The following is an 18,776-nucleotide window of genomic DNA, read 5'->3' as shown; positions in this document are numbered from 1 at the left end:
GAGCTTTACAAGCATAAAGGGCAAAAGTATTAATAAAATATTTAATTAAATATAGATGGCTTTAAATTACCTAAAGCATAATATATACATATACATATATATATATATATATTATATATAATATATATATATAATATATATTACTCTATTTAACTTGGGATAGTCATATTCTGTTCACGTTGCATCTGACGACGCCTCCAGCACTGCCCACCCCTTCCACCTCCGCGTTCGTACGACCTTGACCATGAAGTGTTGACCTCAACCGTAAAGCTTCGCGCTTTCGCCACCAGGTGCTGCTGATCAACGCCGTCAAGGACGTCGCTCTCGCGCTCGGCGACCTCATCTCTGCGACGAAGAACGCGTCCGGAAAGAGCGTGCACGACCCGGCGATGGCGAACCTGAAGGGCTCGGCGAAGGTGATACGCTTGATGCTGGAAGCACCGTGGCGTGCGCTGCGTCCCAACGCCGCTTCCGCGCAGGCGGCGGGCTGAGCTGAGCGGCTCTTCCGCCCCACGCGTGTCCCTCTCTCTCCCCGCGCCCTAGTGCGATATCGTAGAGGGGTGGCTAGGCGGGTAGGGAGGGAGGGAGGGGTGAGCCCTCACCGCGCCTAACACGAGTGCGATATGTGGTGGAGAGGGGGTAGGGAGGGAAGGAACGAGGGTCCGACAGAGGGTAGCCGCTGCCTATTGTCCCTATTGTCTCTCGCTGCCCCCTAGTGCAATATCATAGAGGGGTGGGTAGGGAGGGAGGGAAGGGGGTGAGGGGAGTCGATGTGTGAGCGTCTGCGGGTGGGATGGGAGGGTAGCTGCTGTTTGCAAGCAATGAACACTGCCATGCATAGCTTAGTGTAGAGGGGTAGCCGTGGGGGAGGAATCAGGGGAGTCATTGCTGTGTGCGCATGTGTGTGGCGTCTATGGTGAGCTCATGGATAAGGGGGTTGATGTGGGTTAGGGGATCGAAAGTCAGTGAGCACGAAGTGGAGTGAAAGGAATTTGGTTCCATGAGTTGAATCCACAGGATGTCTTATCAGGGTCTGCACCATTGCTCTGTATAACAATTGGGGGTGGATCCAGTTGAGAGAACAGCTTTTACACTGCGTACTTTGCAAGGACTCCGCTATCCAATGATCCATGGGATGTCATTTGATTCCGGGTCGGGGGTGCAATCGTTTATACAAAGACGTAGGATCAGCTTCAGATTGGCCATCAGGTGCTGTTTCCCAAGTGCAAAGAGAGCACAGTGTGGTGGCTAAGCTAGCAGGTGGTGCAACAATGCCTTCTGCGATGCCGTTTTGAATCTGAATTTTTTGTAAGATTCGCCAAAGTGCCATCTTGAATATTTGCTACAACTTTTTGCGTGACAATGTTGAGTCACCTTTATAGCGATAGATATAGAAATATGTGTAGATATATTTTAGAGAAAAAAACATGGTTGCTGTAATCACGTGTGTAGGAAACGAACGAACTTGTCGGTATAGTTAGTGTAATCATTGTCAGCGCCAGTGTATTGTATTATCGCTTATCAGCTTGCATGTGTATTGTGTACACATGTTGTAGTGATGTCATTAAACTGGGTTGTCGTCTTCCGGCTTGATTTCGTGTATACTGCAACGGACTCTGGTGACTTTTGCCTTGCAGGAATTATCACACAAATGTTTCGCCTGTGTTTTTAGTGAGGTATGGGTAAGAATACAGCTGCCACCACGCCAATATTAGGTGAATAACACATTGCAAATAAGTCACACTTGTAACGCGAGATCAAGCCGGAAGACGACAACCCAGTTTAATGACGTCACTACAATATGTGTACACAATACACATGTAAGCTGAAAGCGATAATACAATACACTGGTGCAGCCATTTTGTATGCTAAGATGTGGTTGTGTTTACTGTTTGACTTCTGGATTCGTTGCGGACTTGTGGTATTGAGAGTCGCAGGTTTTTCCATTTGTTTACACATCGTGCAAAAGAAGTATGAAACGCCAAAAAACGCATATCAAGATCGGACCTCCCTCCTTGTTATGGAAACCACTCACGTGGCAAAGACAGGCGTGTGCTCCGAACGTGATCGTCGTCATGGAAACACAGGAAAGCGGCCGATGAACGCGTCACAGATTAAACATATCTTCAAGAGTCAATAATAGAACATTTCTATCATGGAGTCTTGATATCTTGCAGCTGCTGGCTTACTGGTACCGCTGTTGCTCGGGCGCTGTAATTTTGAAAACAGTAGGATGAGTGCGTTCTAGAGGTCACCTGTAGCTACTATAGGTCGTGCCACGTCACGTCTGGCGAGTTGTCTGATTGGCCGCTGGTCGCACGGGATGACCATTGTTGTAGATTGTCAACTGACATAGCATAGAAAGTTAGTATAAGTTGATGTTTACGCGCAGTCTTGCGACGCTGCACAATCATAGGGATCCTCTGATTTCTTGAGGTTGTGTTCCTCGTATATGTTCTAGTCGTTAGGTTTTAGTTTCTCGTTTTCAGTCGTTTATGCACTATATTTATTATTTATGCATTTGTTGGTAATAAGCACCGTATCTTTATAGCGCATCTTTATCACTTAGGAATGTGAAGGGGGCCATACCCACTCTCCATTCTACCGCGGGAGAGCGAAGGTTCATATAAGTTTTTGTCTCACCTACCCTTTGTCAGACGAGCTTTGCATAAACAGTGGTTTTATTTGATCTGCATCTGTTATATGAAGGTCTAATTATACAGATATGTATTATTAGCTCTTGGTTATGTGTGTAGCAGGTGGTATAATTCGCGAGTGGTGTGTTTCACCGTGCCCCGAAACAAGCGGTACTCTACAGGCCACGAATCGGACATCGACGCCAAGTCAAGCCAAGTCGAAGCTTGAGCTCTGCAAGCTTATAGCATTGCTAGCTTTACATGTCGCATGTGACAGCCTAGGTCATGCCCACGCCATAACTCGGTGTGACACTGCTAGTCTATATGTGATGTATACCTTAAATAGCAAGTGGTCACAGCCGAGTGTGTAGCTTTTCAAGAGAGTGGAAGCCTATGCCTTAAATCATACATATCAGTCCTTCACGACAGCATTGTATATATATATATATATATTATATGTGTATATATATATAATTATATATATTTATGGCCGTGTGTTTGTACGACAGGGTTGGAGAGTTTTCTCCCCCTCATGCCCACCAGCGCTGCTAGCCGTGCTGTCGCAGCTGTGTCTCTTGCTCGTATATATGATGATCAGAATAAAACAGAATGTTAACGACAGCGTCATCGTTCTTCCTTCTGCTCTGCTTCACTGCCAAGCTTGCTGCCTGCGGTGGTTGGGTTTCTCTCTCTCTCTCTCTCTCTCTCTGTCTGTTTCTCTTGCTTTAGTTTTTGCGAGCATGCACGCGCGACAGGCGCGTCTGTCGGTCGCGCATGTCGCCATGTGTACCGACAGCCGCTCGCGTGCGCTCTCGGTCTCGCATTGGTTAGGTACCGACGCAGTTGTCTCGCGTGGAAAGGTTCGTTGCTGTGGCAACGAACGTTTCCGTGGCGACCGCAATCGGTTGCCACTTGTCGCGCTCATCCTACTGATGCCAAGTGAGTAATGTGGTTAGCGGTGGACACCGATGTCATTACCATCACTATATAACAACCCCCCCCCTCTCAGGTAGCCGCCCCACACTAATACAGCTAACCTCCATGGTGACGATCGTTGCCATGGCGACCGACTGCCACTGCCCGATACGCGGCAGACTAACATACTCCTGACTTTCTGGCATTCTACCATTTCTTGTAGATCTTATTTAGATCTCACATTTTCACGTCGCGTGCCGCCTCCTTGACCTTCGCGTCAAACGAGGTCAGAGCGGGGTTTCACGCGATGTGCGTTTATATAGTGATGGTGATAACAGCACACAGTGTGAGAAAATTTTCGCTTAAAAAAAATTGTCACGTCAGTGTCGCCATTGGGGACACGTCCAGAAATTCAGGTTTGCACACGCTGTGCGTCCCCCTAAAACAAGGTGATGGTAATGAAGGGTGTTGAATCGAAGAAGCAGACATTTGCCAGATTATTTTATGTTGCTGTGGCATATATTATTGTAACGTGGCTCTCCGATGCACTTTATTGTAGTGATTGCTTTCGCCTAATGCTTATTTATTTCTGGAATGGTAGATTTGTATTGAGCTACACTTCTATGTAGATGCTTGCAACTATTGGTTTCAGTTCATTTCTCCTGTCCTCTTTTTTCTTGCTCGCTTATCTGTTGATCTCTGTCTCTCTATTTATTCTATCTATCTCTCACGCTCTATCTATCTATCTATCTATCTATTTCTCTCTCCCTCCCTCGCTCTCTCCTCTCTCATTTTTCTCCCTATCTTCCTATCTGTCTCTCTCTGTCTCTCTCGCGCTCTCTCATTCTCCCACTTATCACACTTCCTCACTTATTCTGTCTCTCCCTCCCTCTTTTCCCCTTTTCTGTCTCATTTACTCATTGCCGTCCGTTGCTTTTCTTCTATGCTATGTAATTATTATGTTGAAAATTATTTTCTGTCACATTTTTTGAAGTACGTTCAATCTTTATCGATGTGTTCTTGCATTCATTGTAATAATAACATGGAATTGAGCTTCATTCATGTTACGACGCCATGTTGATAAGATGAGTCATGCGAGACCATGCCACCTCCACTTCCTAATCATATCCCATCGCCTTTCTCCCGCTCCCCTGGTCACATGCTGTCATGAATTATCAAGCAGTATTGATTTCTCGCAGTTGTTTTACGTGTTGAGTGAATGTTTACGGCTGACTGCCTGCTAATAGCCACTATCAGGTGTACTATCATGCTATGCTGCTATCAGACGACTAATGTAACAACTAGCTACTGTTTTTCGTATATTTGTATGTTCGTATTGCGAATATTCTTGTCGTTAACACTGCCGTTCGGTTCGTTTCCTGTGATTACATCTAACCGTGCATGCCCGCAAAACCACGCAAAATCCAGTCCGACAGCTTCGGAATCTCAACCCTCACGATTCGAATTCGCCGAAACTGCGTTTCTTTCGTCTGCGCTCGTTCTTAGTTTGGCGGCGACATTCGGCGGCGGTCGGACTGGACGCAGCGTGGCGGGGCCCGGCGGGGGGTTACTCGCTGCACACTACCGCACGCAGTAACCCCCGCGGCCGGAAACCGAATGTGTGAAACCCCCCCACCTCCCCGGCGCTGTTGCTCCGAATTAAACAACAACACCCTGAGATCTGCTTCTTCCCCGCTGCTGACCATGTTTACGTCTTGGTTGCCTAGGTGATGGTGACAAACGTGACGTCACTGCTGAAGACCGTCAAGACGGTTGAGGACGAGGCGGCTAGGGGCACTCGCGCTGTCGAGAGCGCGATATCGGCGATAGATTCAGAGATGAAGGTAAGATCGCCTGCTGCTGCTGCTCTGCATTGCCAAATATCCACCTTACACGAAAATAACTTGATCTTTCTCCCCACTGTTGACACATGGGGACAGATTACAATGATTGGGGAAAGTGATTGCAAGTGCCACCCACAGGGTGTAGCGCCATTGTTGGAACATTGTTGCAGTCGTTCTCTTGTAGAGTGGATATTTGTCAATGCGAATGCTCATTGTAGTTGTGCTACCATTGTCATGACTGCAGGAGTGTATAATATAAATTCTAATATAATATAGATATCTATATTATACACTTCTGATCACGGTTGTCCTATTACTGTTGTGTTACTATTGTCATCACTGTTGTGTTACCATTGTCACCACTTCATCACTGTTGTGTTACCATTGTCACCACTTCATCACTGTTGTCCCATTACTGTTGTGTTACCATTGTCATCACTGTTGTCCCATTACTGTTGTGTTACTATTGTCAACGTCAGTTCATTGTTCCTGCAACAGCTCATGATTGTCATCGCGATTGTCATCATCACGGCCATCATCATTATCAATGCAACACATTGTGTAACCATTACCTCCATTCTTGTCATTATGGTTATCGTCATTGTAATTATGACACACATTGCTATCACCACTGTGACATTTGTTGTCATAACCATTGTCATCATTGTTAACGTGCCATTCATTGTGACCGTCATTGTCATTATCATTGTCAACCCAACATTCGTTATTGCCAGCATTGTCATGATCGTTTTCGTGATTTAAGTTTAAGGACACTAAATAATTCGAATTATTAGTTACGCTTTTAGTATCAAAATGAAGTTACATACCCCTCGCACACATAAGGGGACCCAACAATTACTCATTACGAACTACTACAAAACATATCTATAGACAAGCCTAGAGCTACACACGTGTAGAGGTTCGTGCGTCTGTGTCACGCTTCATCGAGTGTTCATTCCGTCGTTAGTCATTCGACTCCGCCGAGCCACCGAGGAGGAAGGCAACCATCGAGGATCTCCTGCAGTCCACCCGACCAATCACGAGTGCCACAGCTCGCACGGTTGCCGCCGGCAACAGCGGGCAACAACACGACGCCATTGTTGCAGCGAACATGGGACGCAAGGCAGTTATCGATCTGCTTGTCAATTGCAAGGTAATATTTCACATGTTATCGATCTGCTTGTCAATTGCAAGGTAATATTTCACATTTAGAGGCTAACCTGATTATAACCACGTTCTAGCCGAAAAATCGTTAAAAATAACCTTAGTTACGTCCCTTCTGCGATGAAAAAAGCACGATCCAACTAAAGCGTAATAAAAACCTTATGTCCCATCAAGGATGCAGAGACCCGTGGTCGGAAACCTAAATAGTCCGCGACATGAATGTAAAATGTCATAACTTTTGCGTGCGAAGCGATGTACACTCACGATATTCATAAGAATTCACTGTTCGAATGGCATGTAATTTCACATTCATGATAATTATTCCTAAGAATTCACCGTTCAAAAGACACGTCATTTCACATTCGTGATATTCACGCACATTCACGGCATTTCTAACGGCGCTCCCCTGAACACTCAACTAAACCACACACTAAAAACCTGAGCTTTTCGGGTCTAACCTTCTCTCTCGCGATATTCATACACATTCACGACGTTTCTAATGGCGCTGCCCTGAAAAGCCGTTCTAACGTCTCTCCTCCTTCTCTTCTTTCTCTCTCCCCCTCCATACAATCAATAGCATACAACACGGAGAACGAAGAGGCGCGTCAGAAGGTGATGGAAGACGTTTCTAACGGCGCTTCCCTGAACACTAAACCACACACTAAAAACCTGAGTTTTTCGGGTTTAACCTCCCTCCTTCTCTCTTCTTTCTCCCCCTCCCCTCCACGCAGGCGATCGTGTACAACACGGAGAACGAGGCGACGCGTCAGAAGGTGATGGACGACGTTTCTAACGGCGCTTCCCTGAAACACTTTGTGTTTAACCTCCCTCCTTCTCTTCTTTCTCCCCTCTCCGCGCAGGCGATCGCGTACAACACGGAGAGCGAGGAGGCGCGTCAGAAGGTGATGGAGGCATGTCGCGAGTCGGCCGCGCACTACGGCCACCTGCTCAGCATCCTGCTGGAGATTGTGCGCGACCCGAGCACGCCGATGAAGTCCGAGCTGATCATCGTCTCGCGCCGCATCGCGTCCTCGATCACCGAGCTCGTGCAGTACGCCGAGTACCTGAAAGGTGAGAGCTGCGAGGGGAAGGAGATGTTAACCCCTTCGCAAAGCTGGGGCGAAGCCCATCTAGGGCAGAGCGTAGTAAAGGGTTAGAGTTAGTGGGGGTGGGTCACACTTGGCGTTATCTAGGGCAGAGTGTAGTAAAGGGTTAGAGCCAGCTATAGGTGGGTCACTTCATCTAGGCGATTCGAAACGAATTAGGATTGTCCTTAGTTGATTTACATACTCATAGTGTTTTATCTAGGGTAAAGTTGAGTAAACGGTTAGAGCTAAGTGTAGGTGGGTCACCCAAGGTTTCGTCTAGGGCAAAGTTGAGTAAAGGGTTAGAGCTAAGTGTAGGTGGGTCACCCAAGGTTTCGTCTAGGGCAAAGTTGAATAAAGGGTTAGAGCCGATGTTCGTTTTTCGTTGCACATGTGCGTTTCTCGCGGCAAACTTTCCACCAGTTCTGCTTAGCAGCAACAAGATGCGCAGATTCACTCGAAACATGCCAGAATGATAACGAATGTTGAGCACACAGGAAAACACACGGAGCCAGCGTTTCTTACGGGAAACGTGCTGCAAAAAAGACCAAAAGGGAAGCTGCAGCTTCCCGCCACCGCAATGTCCATTGTTCCACCCGTGGTCGGTGTGTGTGGTGCGTGCGTGTGTAGCGTCGTGCGTGTGAATACCTCGGTATACCGCGTGTGCGGTGTGCGTGTGCGTGTTGCGTGTGCGGTGTGCGTGTATATGATGTGTGTGCGCGCTCCGTGCGTGGTGTAGGCGGCGTGCGCTGTGTGTGTACCGTGGCTGCTATGCGGTAAGGGTGTGTGTGTGTGTGTGTGTTGCAGTGTGTGCATGCGTGCGTGTGAGTGCGAGCGCGTCCCCGCACCCCACGTTCACCGCCCCGCGTATGCTTTGCAGACGAGGAGAACTACCACTCAGAGTTGACGATACAGACGCGGCCGCGCTCGAGCAGATTCGGAGAGCACGAGATTGTCGTCTCGAAAGCTCACGGCACGCACGCACCAGGTTTGCGAACATCGCCTCGTTGTGCATGCTAGTCGTCGGTTTGTAGCGCCACCTGGCGGCTCGATCCGGCAGGCTTGCACGCGCTCGGATTCAGCATGGTTTGGTTTCCGGACTCGTTCCGGTTTGCACGTGTCGCCCTCTATGGTCGCTGAGAGGAGGCTGCCAGGGGAAGAAATGCTTGTCGAGCTGTTAATTGCACCATTCTGAGCGTCCGTGTATGTGTGTGTGTGCTTTTGGATTCGCTTTTCATGGTTGTGTAGAGTTACCGGCTACCGTCCTGAACTGCCTCTCCCACACGATGCGTACGATGTACACGGATGTGTGTCAGGGGGCTGTGGTGGTAGAGATGTAATCAGTCGCGCTAGTGTGAGTAGCATGAGGGAATCGGCATGGCGTGTTGCTGTCGTTGTCGTGTTAGTGTGGTGGTAGCTTACGATTGCATGGTTGTTGTCGTGTCTCTGTGTGTGTGTATGTGTGTGTGTGCATTCTCGGTGTAATTTCTCAGCATCAGTATTTCCTGCTGCTGCTGCTGACGCTAGTATTGCTGCTGTGGCGGCTGCTGCTGCTGCTGCTGCTGCTGCTGACGATGGTACTATTGCTGCTGCTGCTGACGATTATACTACTGCTGTAGCAGCTGCTGCTGCTGCTGTTTCTGCAGTTTTTGTTTGTCCTGGCATGAATTGTCTTCTGTCTCATCCCTGCTTCAGTGCGTCGTGAGTTGTGAGCCGAGTGTGTTGGCATGTGATTCCCTACATTGGGCGAAACTTTACTTGCAACATTGGGCGAGCTGTGTATATTTTGAACTGTGTTATGCTACATAGCTGTGTAGTAATGTATTTGTGTACGGACAATCTCGCATATATACCGCATATATCACACTGCCTTATATCCTGATCAAGCTGAGATCACAGAGATCTCGCTGAATCATATGTCGTATGACTCATAGACATGCACGCACGCACGCACGCATGCCCACACACACATACACACACAGACATGCGCGCGCACACACACGTGCTTATATATATATTGCAGCAAAGTAAACTAGGCAGCAGTCAACGTACCATGGTGAGGTATCTGTGTAACCTTATAATTCACATGTGCGCATTAAAAATAATATAACAGTCAGCTGGAACTACACGCCAATCTCACTTTCTGTACATGATAATAATTTCCCAGTTAGTATGCGAGTATGTAATATGACATATATATGCGAAGTTGACTGTTTCGTCTGTGTGTCTCTGTGCTCATATATATAGTGGTTGTGTATATACGTTGCACTCTTCCCGATCCGCCAGTGAACTTCCCTTAATATACCGACGTGTTTGGAAGCACTAACTTTGGATTGGATGATGGCATGCAAACATGGCTGTCTTGCGTGTGATTTGCCTGCGTGTGCGTCTGTACGTCTGTGGATTTGGAATGGTGTGACGACGCTACGTAACCCTGCTGAGGTGTTGATTCACTGCAGGTTTCAACTATAGGTCAACAGCATGGAAGTTGATTTTTGTTGACTCTTCTATAGTCTAGACCGTCGTTTATTTTGCGTTCGACAGCGAGAAATTAAAGGCATATAGTTTCGATTCTACGTTTCAGTTTTTATGATTTCGCTTCAACTTCGAGAGTTCAAGTTCTGTTTTTAGCATCTATAAGCTCTCTCGTCGTATAGAATATATTGTCATCTCTCGTCCCGTTCGCTCGCCGTTCGCGTCGTCGGCCTCTGCTGCTGCTGCTGTTACTGCTGCTGCTGCTGCTGCTGCTGTTGCTGCTGTTGCTGCTGCTGTTGTTGTTGCTGCTGTTGCTGCTGCTGCTGCTGCTGCTGCTGCTGTTGCTGCTGTTGCTGATGCTGCTGTTGGTGGTGGTGGTGGTGGTGTTGTTGTTGCTGCTGCTTGTGGTGCTGCTGGTGGTGGTGGTGCTGTTGCTGCTGCTGTTGCTACTACGGCTCATGCTGCAACTACTACTACTACTGCTGCTGCTGCTTCGGCCTTGCTGCTTGACGGCGGCCATCTTGCGAGCAGCTAGAGAGTAGTGGACGCTGCTGGTTGGTAACATTCACGCATCGTCGCGCGTGTTTCTCTGCGCAGAGGTGTACGAGTGGGAGAACGAGACCGGTGTGAAGCACCGCCTTGTCACGAGGCGCGAGTACAACGTCGCCACGTCCGCCGGCATCCTCCGCAAAGGTGCGCACGCGCCCGTCTCGCGAGATGTCGCGAGATCTCGTCGCGGAGCGGTCTCCGCCGCCATGTGTCGGCGCGGATGCATGCGCTGTTTCGATTTCCGTCGGTTTGGCATTTCGGTTTTGCTTGGTTTTTTTTGCTTCTCTTATTTATTCTTTATATTATATTCGGTTGATTTATCTTGACGTGTATCGTGCTCGGTTTCTCCGCTTGGGGTTGGGAGCAAGACAGCGGTGGTGCATGCTTGAACAGGCAGGAGGAACGAATGCATGCAGATCAGGATACGCATCTGATGTATCCGGCAGGTAGAGCCCTGAAAGATGTCTCAGGATGCTCCCCCCACCTCTCTCTCTCTCGCCCTCTCCCGTTTTTTCTGTTGCTCCCTAGCTCTCTCCCTCTCCTCCTCTCTCCCGCTCACCCTCTCTCTCTCACTCTCTCTCTCTCTATCTATCACTTTCTCTCTTTCCATCTCTTTCCACCACACATTCGCTGCCGCCCCCTCTTCGCATCCCTTGTCCCCTCATCTTTCTTCTCGCCTTCTCTAACCACGCATGTGTGTGTTGCAGATGGAGACTGGCCGGAGGGTAACTACCACATGGTAGCTGAGAGGGAGCTGCTGGATGCGGCGGCGTCCATCGAGGCAGCCAGCCGCAAGCTTGCGATGATGAGACCGACCAACGTACGGCAGAAGGTGAGCAGCCTCCTCCCTTTGCCTCCTCCTCTACTCACTTTTTTACTCCTCCTCACTCCCTCTACTCCTCCTCACCCTCCTCCCTTCCTCTTCTCATCCCCTTCCTATTCCTTCTATCATTCATCCATACGTCCATCCATCCATCCATCCATCCATCCATCCATCCACCCATCCACCCATCCATATATCCATTCATCTACCCATCCATCCATCGATCCATATATCCATTCATCCACCCATCCATCCATCCATTCATTCATCCATCCATCCATCCATCCATCCATCCATCCATCCATCCATCCATCCATACGTCCATCCATATATCCATTCATCTACCCATCCATCCATCGATCCATATATCCATCCATCCATCCAACCATCCATCCATCCATTCATCAATCCATCCATCCACCCATCTATATATCCATCCATTTATCCTTCCTTCCATTGTCATTTGAGGATAATCCTGAGTGTGAGAATCGCCCGCACACATTCAGTAGCGTGAATTCGTTAAATGTCGCGCACAAGTTGCCATTGACAATAGACTACACTCCGGCTGGTGACACAATCCATTAGGGAGGCTGGAAGCTCAGCAGACGACAGCTGTCGCGACCACAAGCACGACCGACGTGACATGACGACGCTGCTAGATATGTTTGATATATTTGGTTGGGCATTGCAAACAACCATATATCAAGCATATGATGCAGCGCGTCATTGAATCACCGAGCAAGACACCTCCTGCCACCTATAGTGCAACGTCAGTAATTACAATGTTGTGCCACGCGCAGCGACGTAAAATGAGCGTATAACCGAGTGAAGACACCTGCTGCCATCTCTAGTGCAACGTCAGTAATCACGGTGTCATGTCATGCGCATGCGAGGTAAAATGAGCGTGTCACCGCGCAACCCACCTCTGCTGCCATCTGTTCTGCCATCTATCTCGTTCATATCTGGTGTGTATTCATTTATTGAATGAATGCTCATTGTGGACTAATGCTGTTGACCCACTCTCTCGTTGTTCTCTCGTTGTTGAATGAAATCTCACTTGTTTACTCATTATATCTTGTTTACTAATGGACAGGACATGAACTTTGAGGAACAGATTCTTGAAGCGGCCAATCTATCTCGTTCATATCTGGCGTGCATTTATTTACTCGTTATATTTTGTTTGCTCAGGAGAATGGACAGGACATGAACTTTGAGGAACAGATTCTAGAAGCGGCCAAGTCCTTGACATCTGCCATTGCTGCTCTCATCAAGTCGGCTACCACCGCGCAGAGAGAGCTTGTCATGATGGGACATGTGAGTGTGAACGTGTGACTGTACTAACTGTAATAGCTACTACTGTACTACTGTACATAACTGTAATAGCCAGCGAGCTCGTAGTTTGGTCTGCTGGCTGTCGTACAGGCTGCGTGAAGTAGGGATGTGTAAACGACTATACAGTAGAAGTCCGAAAATCCGCATGCCAAAAATCCGGACCACCCGAGAATCTGGACTTTTCGAAAACTCAAATTTAACTCTCTGTAATAAATAGCTTCCGCTTTCATTGGTTTACTTTTTTTTTTCTTTTACAATGTTTATTTTTAAACATGATTTCAAACATTACACGCCGTTTTTTGTAGTGATAAATGTATATGTTTACATTTTTGTTGAGTGTTGACTTTATTTTTCTTTAAAACTGCTCGTTTTGATAAATGAAGCATGCTGTATTTGCTAATGAATAAACTATCAAAATTTACCTGCTTATCTCTTCTTTATTGCTCCTTAAATTGAATTTTAAAAGTACTGCCCGAGAAGCCCGAAAATCTGGATCGACCCAATCCCCGAGCAGTCCGGATTTTTGTACTTCTACTGTATACTGGGATTGTGATTGAGGCTAGAGATAGACCGGTTGATACGTCGTCACGTATGTGATGTTCTTGTGTTTTCTTTACAGATCAGCGGCGGCTCTCACTATGCGGCAGACGACAGCCAGTGGTCACATGGTCTCATATCCGCTGCACAGATGGTTGCCGCGGCAACGCAGAGCCTGTGCGAAGCAGCTAATGCGGTGGTGCAAGGTACGCGCTGTCAATCCGTCACAGCGTCTCCCAATAATGCTGATTTTTTCTGCATTCGCGTAAAAATTGATTAAAATTATATGCCCCCAGCCATGGTTACAACCACCTTGCTCTGTCCACTCAACATTCGCTGCAATACATGTGCAATGTCGATTATACTCACGCCGCATTGTCTTACCATTACAGCCAGCTCCCTACGTGGTGTCTGTTGATCGCAATCGTGGCACGTTGTCTTGTGATTACCGCCAGTTACCTACATCACGTCTGATACTCACGTTCGGTGGCTGATACTGATGCATGGTGTCTGTTACTGACGTACGGTGTCTGATACTGATGCACGGTGTCTATTACTGACGCACGCTGTCTGATACTGACGTACGGTGTCTGATAATGACGTACAGTGTCGGTTACTTACGTGGTGTCTGCTATACTGAGACGTCTGGTGTCTGATACTTACGTGGTGTCTGCTATACTGACGTGGTGTCTGCTATACTGAGTCTGGTGTCTGCTATGCTGACGTCTGGTGTCTGTTTGCGTGCAGGCATGGCCGGTGAGGAGAAGCTGATATCGTCGGCTAAGCAGGTTGCGAGCTCCACAGCGCAGCTGCTCGTCGCGTGCAAGGTGAAGATGCACTCCGACTCCCCGACAATGATCCGTCTGCAGGTAAGCACATACGCAAGCACAGTGACAGTCACACAGCAGGGCAGCGTCACAGACACAGTCACAGTCACACAGCAGGGTAGCGTCACAGTCACACAGCAGGGTAGCGTCACAGTCACACAGCAGGGTAGCATCACTCAGCTCACACAGCAGGGCAGTGTCACCTCACAATCACACAGCAGGGCAGTGTCACCTCACAGTCACACAGCAGGGCAGTGTCACCTCACAATCACACAGCAGGGCAGTGTCACCTCTGACGCGCGCGCGTGGGAAAGTGATGGGCGCAGTTGAACCTGGGTTAGCGGTCACCGTCGTGGAACTACCACACCTGACCACGTTAACTGTCCAGTGATGGGAATAGGGGGGGGGGGGTATATGTCACCGTAAATGAATGTGGCAAACTCTTTTGCAACTGGATTGCCAGTGGGGCTGTGGAGATGTGATGTTGACGCCGTACGATACTACTACTGCCTGTCTGCAAAGGCAACCTTTGGGGTTTTCCTTGGGTGGTAGTCACACAGTGAAGCCACCTCTATAGACCAGCCACTTGTCTTGTAAAGACCGTTTTTTGTCTGTTTCCCTTTGAGTGGGATAATCAAGTTTTGCATTTCCAAAAAGGGCAGTGCATTTTGGGGACTTTTTCGAACTTTCAAACATGGTGCTTCAGTAGGCCTATGGTTATACATAGTTGCAATTATATGCATGCTTCACAATAATAAATAAAGGGGGAATATGTCACGAAAATGGCCGGATGGATAGCTGGATTGCAGTTACGCAAATCTATCATCCAAAGCAATCAGAATATTCAAAAACAGGGACAACCCCCACAGGATACTTGAACAAAAATGTAACTCGTATTTTAATGTCACACCAGGCGATGAGTTGTTAGAAAGTACGAGCAAGTGTGTGCGTGCATTCTAACCACTCATCGTTTCGTGTGATTTTAAATTATAAATTTATTATTATTTTTGGATTATTATTGTTTTGCAGACGGCCGGAAACGCAGTGAAGAAGGCATCTGACCTGCTAGTGCAAGCGGCCCAGGAGACACAGGAGTGGGAGACTGATCGCTACATCCTCATCAATAAGCGACTTGTCGGTGGGATTGCGCAGGAGATATCTGCACAGGAAGAGATACTGCGCAAAGAGCGGGAGCTAGAGGTAAGCATATATCGCGCGGGATCGTGGCACGGCTAGCAAACCTTTGGGAGATCTGGGATTTTTTATTGGACTCACTGGGTGTGAGACTTGAACTGATAGGAGATAGAAGGATCTTGGATGTTTTAAACTGCGCAAGGAGCTGGCATGGGTAACCAACCTAAGCGAACCTGTGATGTTTATAAACCAGGTAGAGGTGTGTGTCATAGCTGTGGCTAAAACCCTGCGTGTTTCTGGGATAGCCTAGTAAACCTAAATAGTTAACCTAATAGTAAAACTAAACCTTATAAGCCTAGTAAACCAGGTGTTATTCTGGCATGGATTATAGACCATGAAGAAGTCTAGGGTAACTGACAACGCGTAGTACTCATGGGATGGCTGGTAAACCACGTGGAACTTGGGGCTCAACTTACATAGCAGTATGTGCATGAAGATCTACTTGAGTCTACAATACATAGACTCAGACTACATGGACTCCATAGACTGCATAGACTCGGACTACATAGACTACTAGAGGCATTTTACTTGAAGACTTCTACTTGAAGACTTCTTTTTATACAATTTCTGTCATCTTTTGCAGGAGGCACGCTACCGACTGTTAGCAATCCGAAAGGCCAAGTACAAGGAGGGAGAAGGCCCGTCAGACAGCGAGGGCGCCACTGGGGGTGGCCGATACACAGACGGAGAAAGCGACTTCTAGAGTAATGTAACAGCCATGTTGAAAACGCTCGGTCGCGGCAATGGCGGTGCCCGTGCGTAGCCGGGACCGAATATGGGCGCGGGGCACTTCCATGTTAGACTAGCCTTCTCTGCGGGATTCAGAGGGACTCTCGCTTACACTCGGTTCATCGGGCTGATGATTGTTGTCCATAGGGGTGGTTCTTTGTACACAGACACTCCCCCTCTCCCCCTTACCTTCTCCCTCCCGCCTTCTCCCCACGCCCACCCAACACTCTGTGACAAGGATGCTGATGACGCATGCCAAATACACCTTACCGTCTATTGGGTTCCGCTGCTAACTTAGGTTCATACTAACGAGAGATATGTATATGTACATGTATATATATACATATATATATATATATACATACATAAGATTATAAGCGTATAATATAAGCTTTGGATTTTTGTTTGAGCAGTCGTAGTCAGTACCGAGTATTAAATGTGTGCTGAATAATTTAAGGTAGCCGTATGGATTATATAGATTATGTTGAACTGTTAGGCGATTTGAATTATTTTCGTTAATCCGCTGTGTGGGGGTCGTTGCGGTGCTTAGAGGCATCACTAACCCATGCTGTGATGGCTTTACAATTGCTTGTCTGGCTATTACGCATAAGGCACAGTATACACAGGCAGTGTGATCCATAGTTACTAACTAGCTTACAGTATAGAGACATTAATATAACTATTTGTTGCGTTAATCATCGAGGTGATGTGGCCGTAATGTGATGTGCCACCGGGTTACCATACTTACGAGTGGCCCACGCCGCGCGGCCCGTGTCGGTTTATAAAAGAAATGATATTAATAATGTATTTTTTATAAAATCAAAATATTTTGTGGATTTTTCAGCAAATTGAAACTCAACCGAGTAGGTACTGTCGAAATATGAAGCCCGCGTTCTGGTTAAATTGGGTGCGCGTGAACAATTATCTGTATCTAGAAATAAAATACGCAGACGCTCTTGTGGCCGTTAGCGACAGCCGAAACTCGACCGTTGCGCCATCTGCCGGCACTGACGGAAGGGGAACGGTTTCTCTGTCAGTCCTGCCTCATCCACCGCATCCGCGCGCGCAGGAGCGTTGCCATGGTGACGACCACCGGAGTCGGCTGTGGGGCTTATTTCTTGGAGCTTATCTTTCATATCAGTGCGTGGCCTGTGAGCGCGGTGGTGCTATGTGACCGTGTAGGAACGACGTAGTAGTAGTTAGTTCCTAAGAAGTGAGAATCGGGGGATATCGTGGCGTGCGATCGGCAAAGTTCAGAACGGAAAAAAAACAAAATAGCATTGCGCGCGTTGCCCGTGGCAACCTGGTGCCGCTTCACGGCTGCATTTGCGACGCGAGCTGTAGACTGGCACCCCGCTTTCGTTTAACGTTATTTGACCTAACGAAGTGAAGAGATAAGGAGCCAGTCTACGCGAACAATGAGGAGGCTGACCGCGTTGTGACGTCAGATGTATTACAAAATTCGCTGAGCACTGCTCTTTCACATATCATTAGTTTTGCCTTGCCTTCAAGCGTTGGTCTCTTTGTGGATTTTTCGGCTGGTTTTCTTGCTGGTACTGCTGTTACAAATCGGTAGGTATATAGGGGTCATGGTGCACTAGCAGAAATAGGGTATCAAGAGTGCAACGTAATTGATAATTACACATGTGGTTTTCCAGTGCAACAGACGTTTAAAACCAATTATGATCTGTGTAAGTTTAGAACTGTAATATTGTTACATATCATAACCATAAGTGTATTGATTGATTGATTGATTAATTACATATAAATATTTGAATGATGTAAACTGATTTATATGTATCAAACATCATTAAACATTTTATAAAGATTCATCTAGATTCGACATGGTGTTCGTTCTTTTTGTCTGTACGTGATCGTTCTATTGCATCGTAGTCTTCTATAGATTCGAATGTTGTTCGTTCGCTGTCTTGTTCTCGTTAGTCCGAGATTCGAGGACGTTCGAATACGATATGACGGGGAAAATATATTCACAAAAATAGCAGAACGCTTTACGTCACGATACTATCAGAACGTCTGCGTGTCCAGTTTCGCGCGTTCGTCTGGAGGAAATGGACGCGGTGGCAGCGGGAGATTGACTGGATGGCACTGCATGCAGACCGCTTGCCTTCACCAGTCAGGAGGAAGTCGGGTATCGCGTGTTTACTGGCCTGAGGTTCCATGAGACCGCGTTGATGCTGAATAAAGCTGATGTGATGTGAAGAATGAAGCTGCCATGATTTCTTCACTGGACCGGCATTCCTGGCGTGGGGTCGCGTGGGAAACATTTCTGGCAGCGAAATGGACAGGATGAAGAAATACATCATTCGCCCATGACAAATTATATCTAATTAATTTTTATTATTAAACGCACGCGACGCTGAAGATGTCAAAGATCATACTTAATGTCGTCGGTACGTCATCTACTTTTATCGCGCGTGTTCCACATAATGCTGATCCATAACTTTCCGTCACAAAAACTCCAAACATTCTGGGTTTTTCGAACTTCCGCGGTGATAGTTAATTCACTTCTCACTCCTTTACTTCTACAAATGCTCTCGTCTACCAGTTAGGTGGCTGTTTGGTAACCCTGTCTTCACGACTGTCTTCGTACTGACTGCGCTAGTCACGATGGTCGGCAATGGACTTGTGATTGTCATCGTATAGCA

At 47.4% G+C, this 18,776-nt stretch overlaps 1 protein-coding gene across 1 annotated transcript in view; it reads left to right on the top strand.

Moving 5' to 3' along the window:
- The window catches only part of LOC106814256 (talin-2-like), a gene marked incomplete in the record, with an annotated part of 112,682 nt that extends 94,729 nt beyond the window's left edge, over nucleotides 1-17,953 (top strand). The window contains 12 exon segments of the mRNA XM_014818552.1: nucleotides 291-416; nucleotides 5,279-5,395; nucleotides 6,363-6,548; nucleotides 7,420-7,630; nucleotides 8,525-8,632; nucleotides 10,717-10,812; nucleotides 11,376-11,500; nucleotides 12,680-12,805; nucleotides 13,443-13,566; nucleotides 14,108-14,229; nucleotides 15,217-15,387; nucleotides 15,965-17,953. Of these exon segments, the coding sequence (XP_014674038.1) occupies nucleotides 291-416; nucleotides 5,279-5,395; nucleotides 6,363-6,548; nucleotides 7,420-7,630; nucleotides 8,525-8,632; nucleotides 10,717-10,812; nucleotides 11,376-11,500; nucleotides 12,680-12,805; nucleotides 13,443-13,566; nucleotides 14,108-14,229; nucleotides 15,217-15,387; nucleotides 15,965-16,084 (1,632 nt within the window).
- Nucleotides 17,954-18,776: the final 823 nt, after the last annotated feature.

This window comes from Priapulus caudatus, unplaced genomic scaffold, assembly GCF_000485595.1.
Source record: "Priapulus caudatus unplaced genomic scaffold, Priapulus_caudatus-5.0.1 Scaffold892, whole genome shotgun sequence".
Lineage (NCBI taxonomy): Eukaryota > Metazoa > Priapulida > Priapulimorpha > Priapulimorphida > Priapulidae > Priapulus > Priapulus caudatus.
The sequence above is the reverse complement of the archived record's forward strand: the minus strand, read 5'-3'. Positions and strand labels throughout refer to the sequence as shown.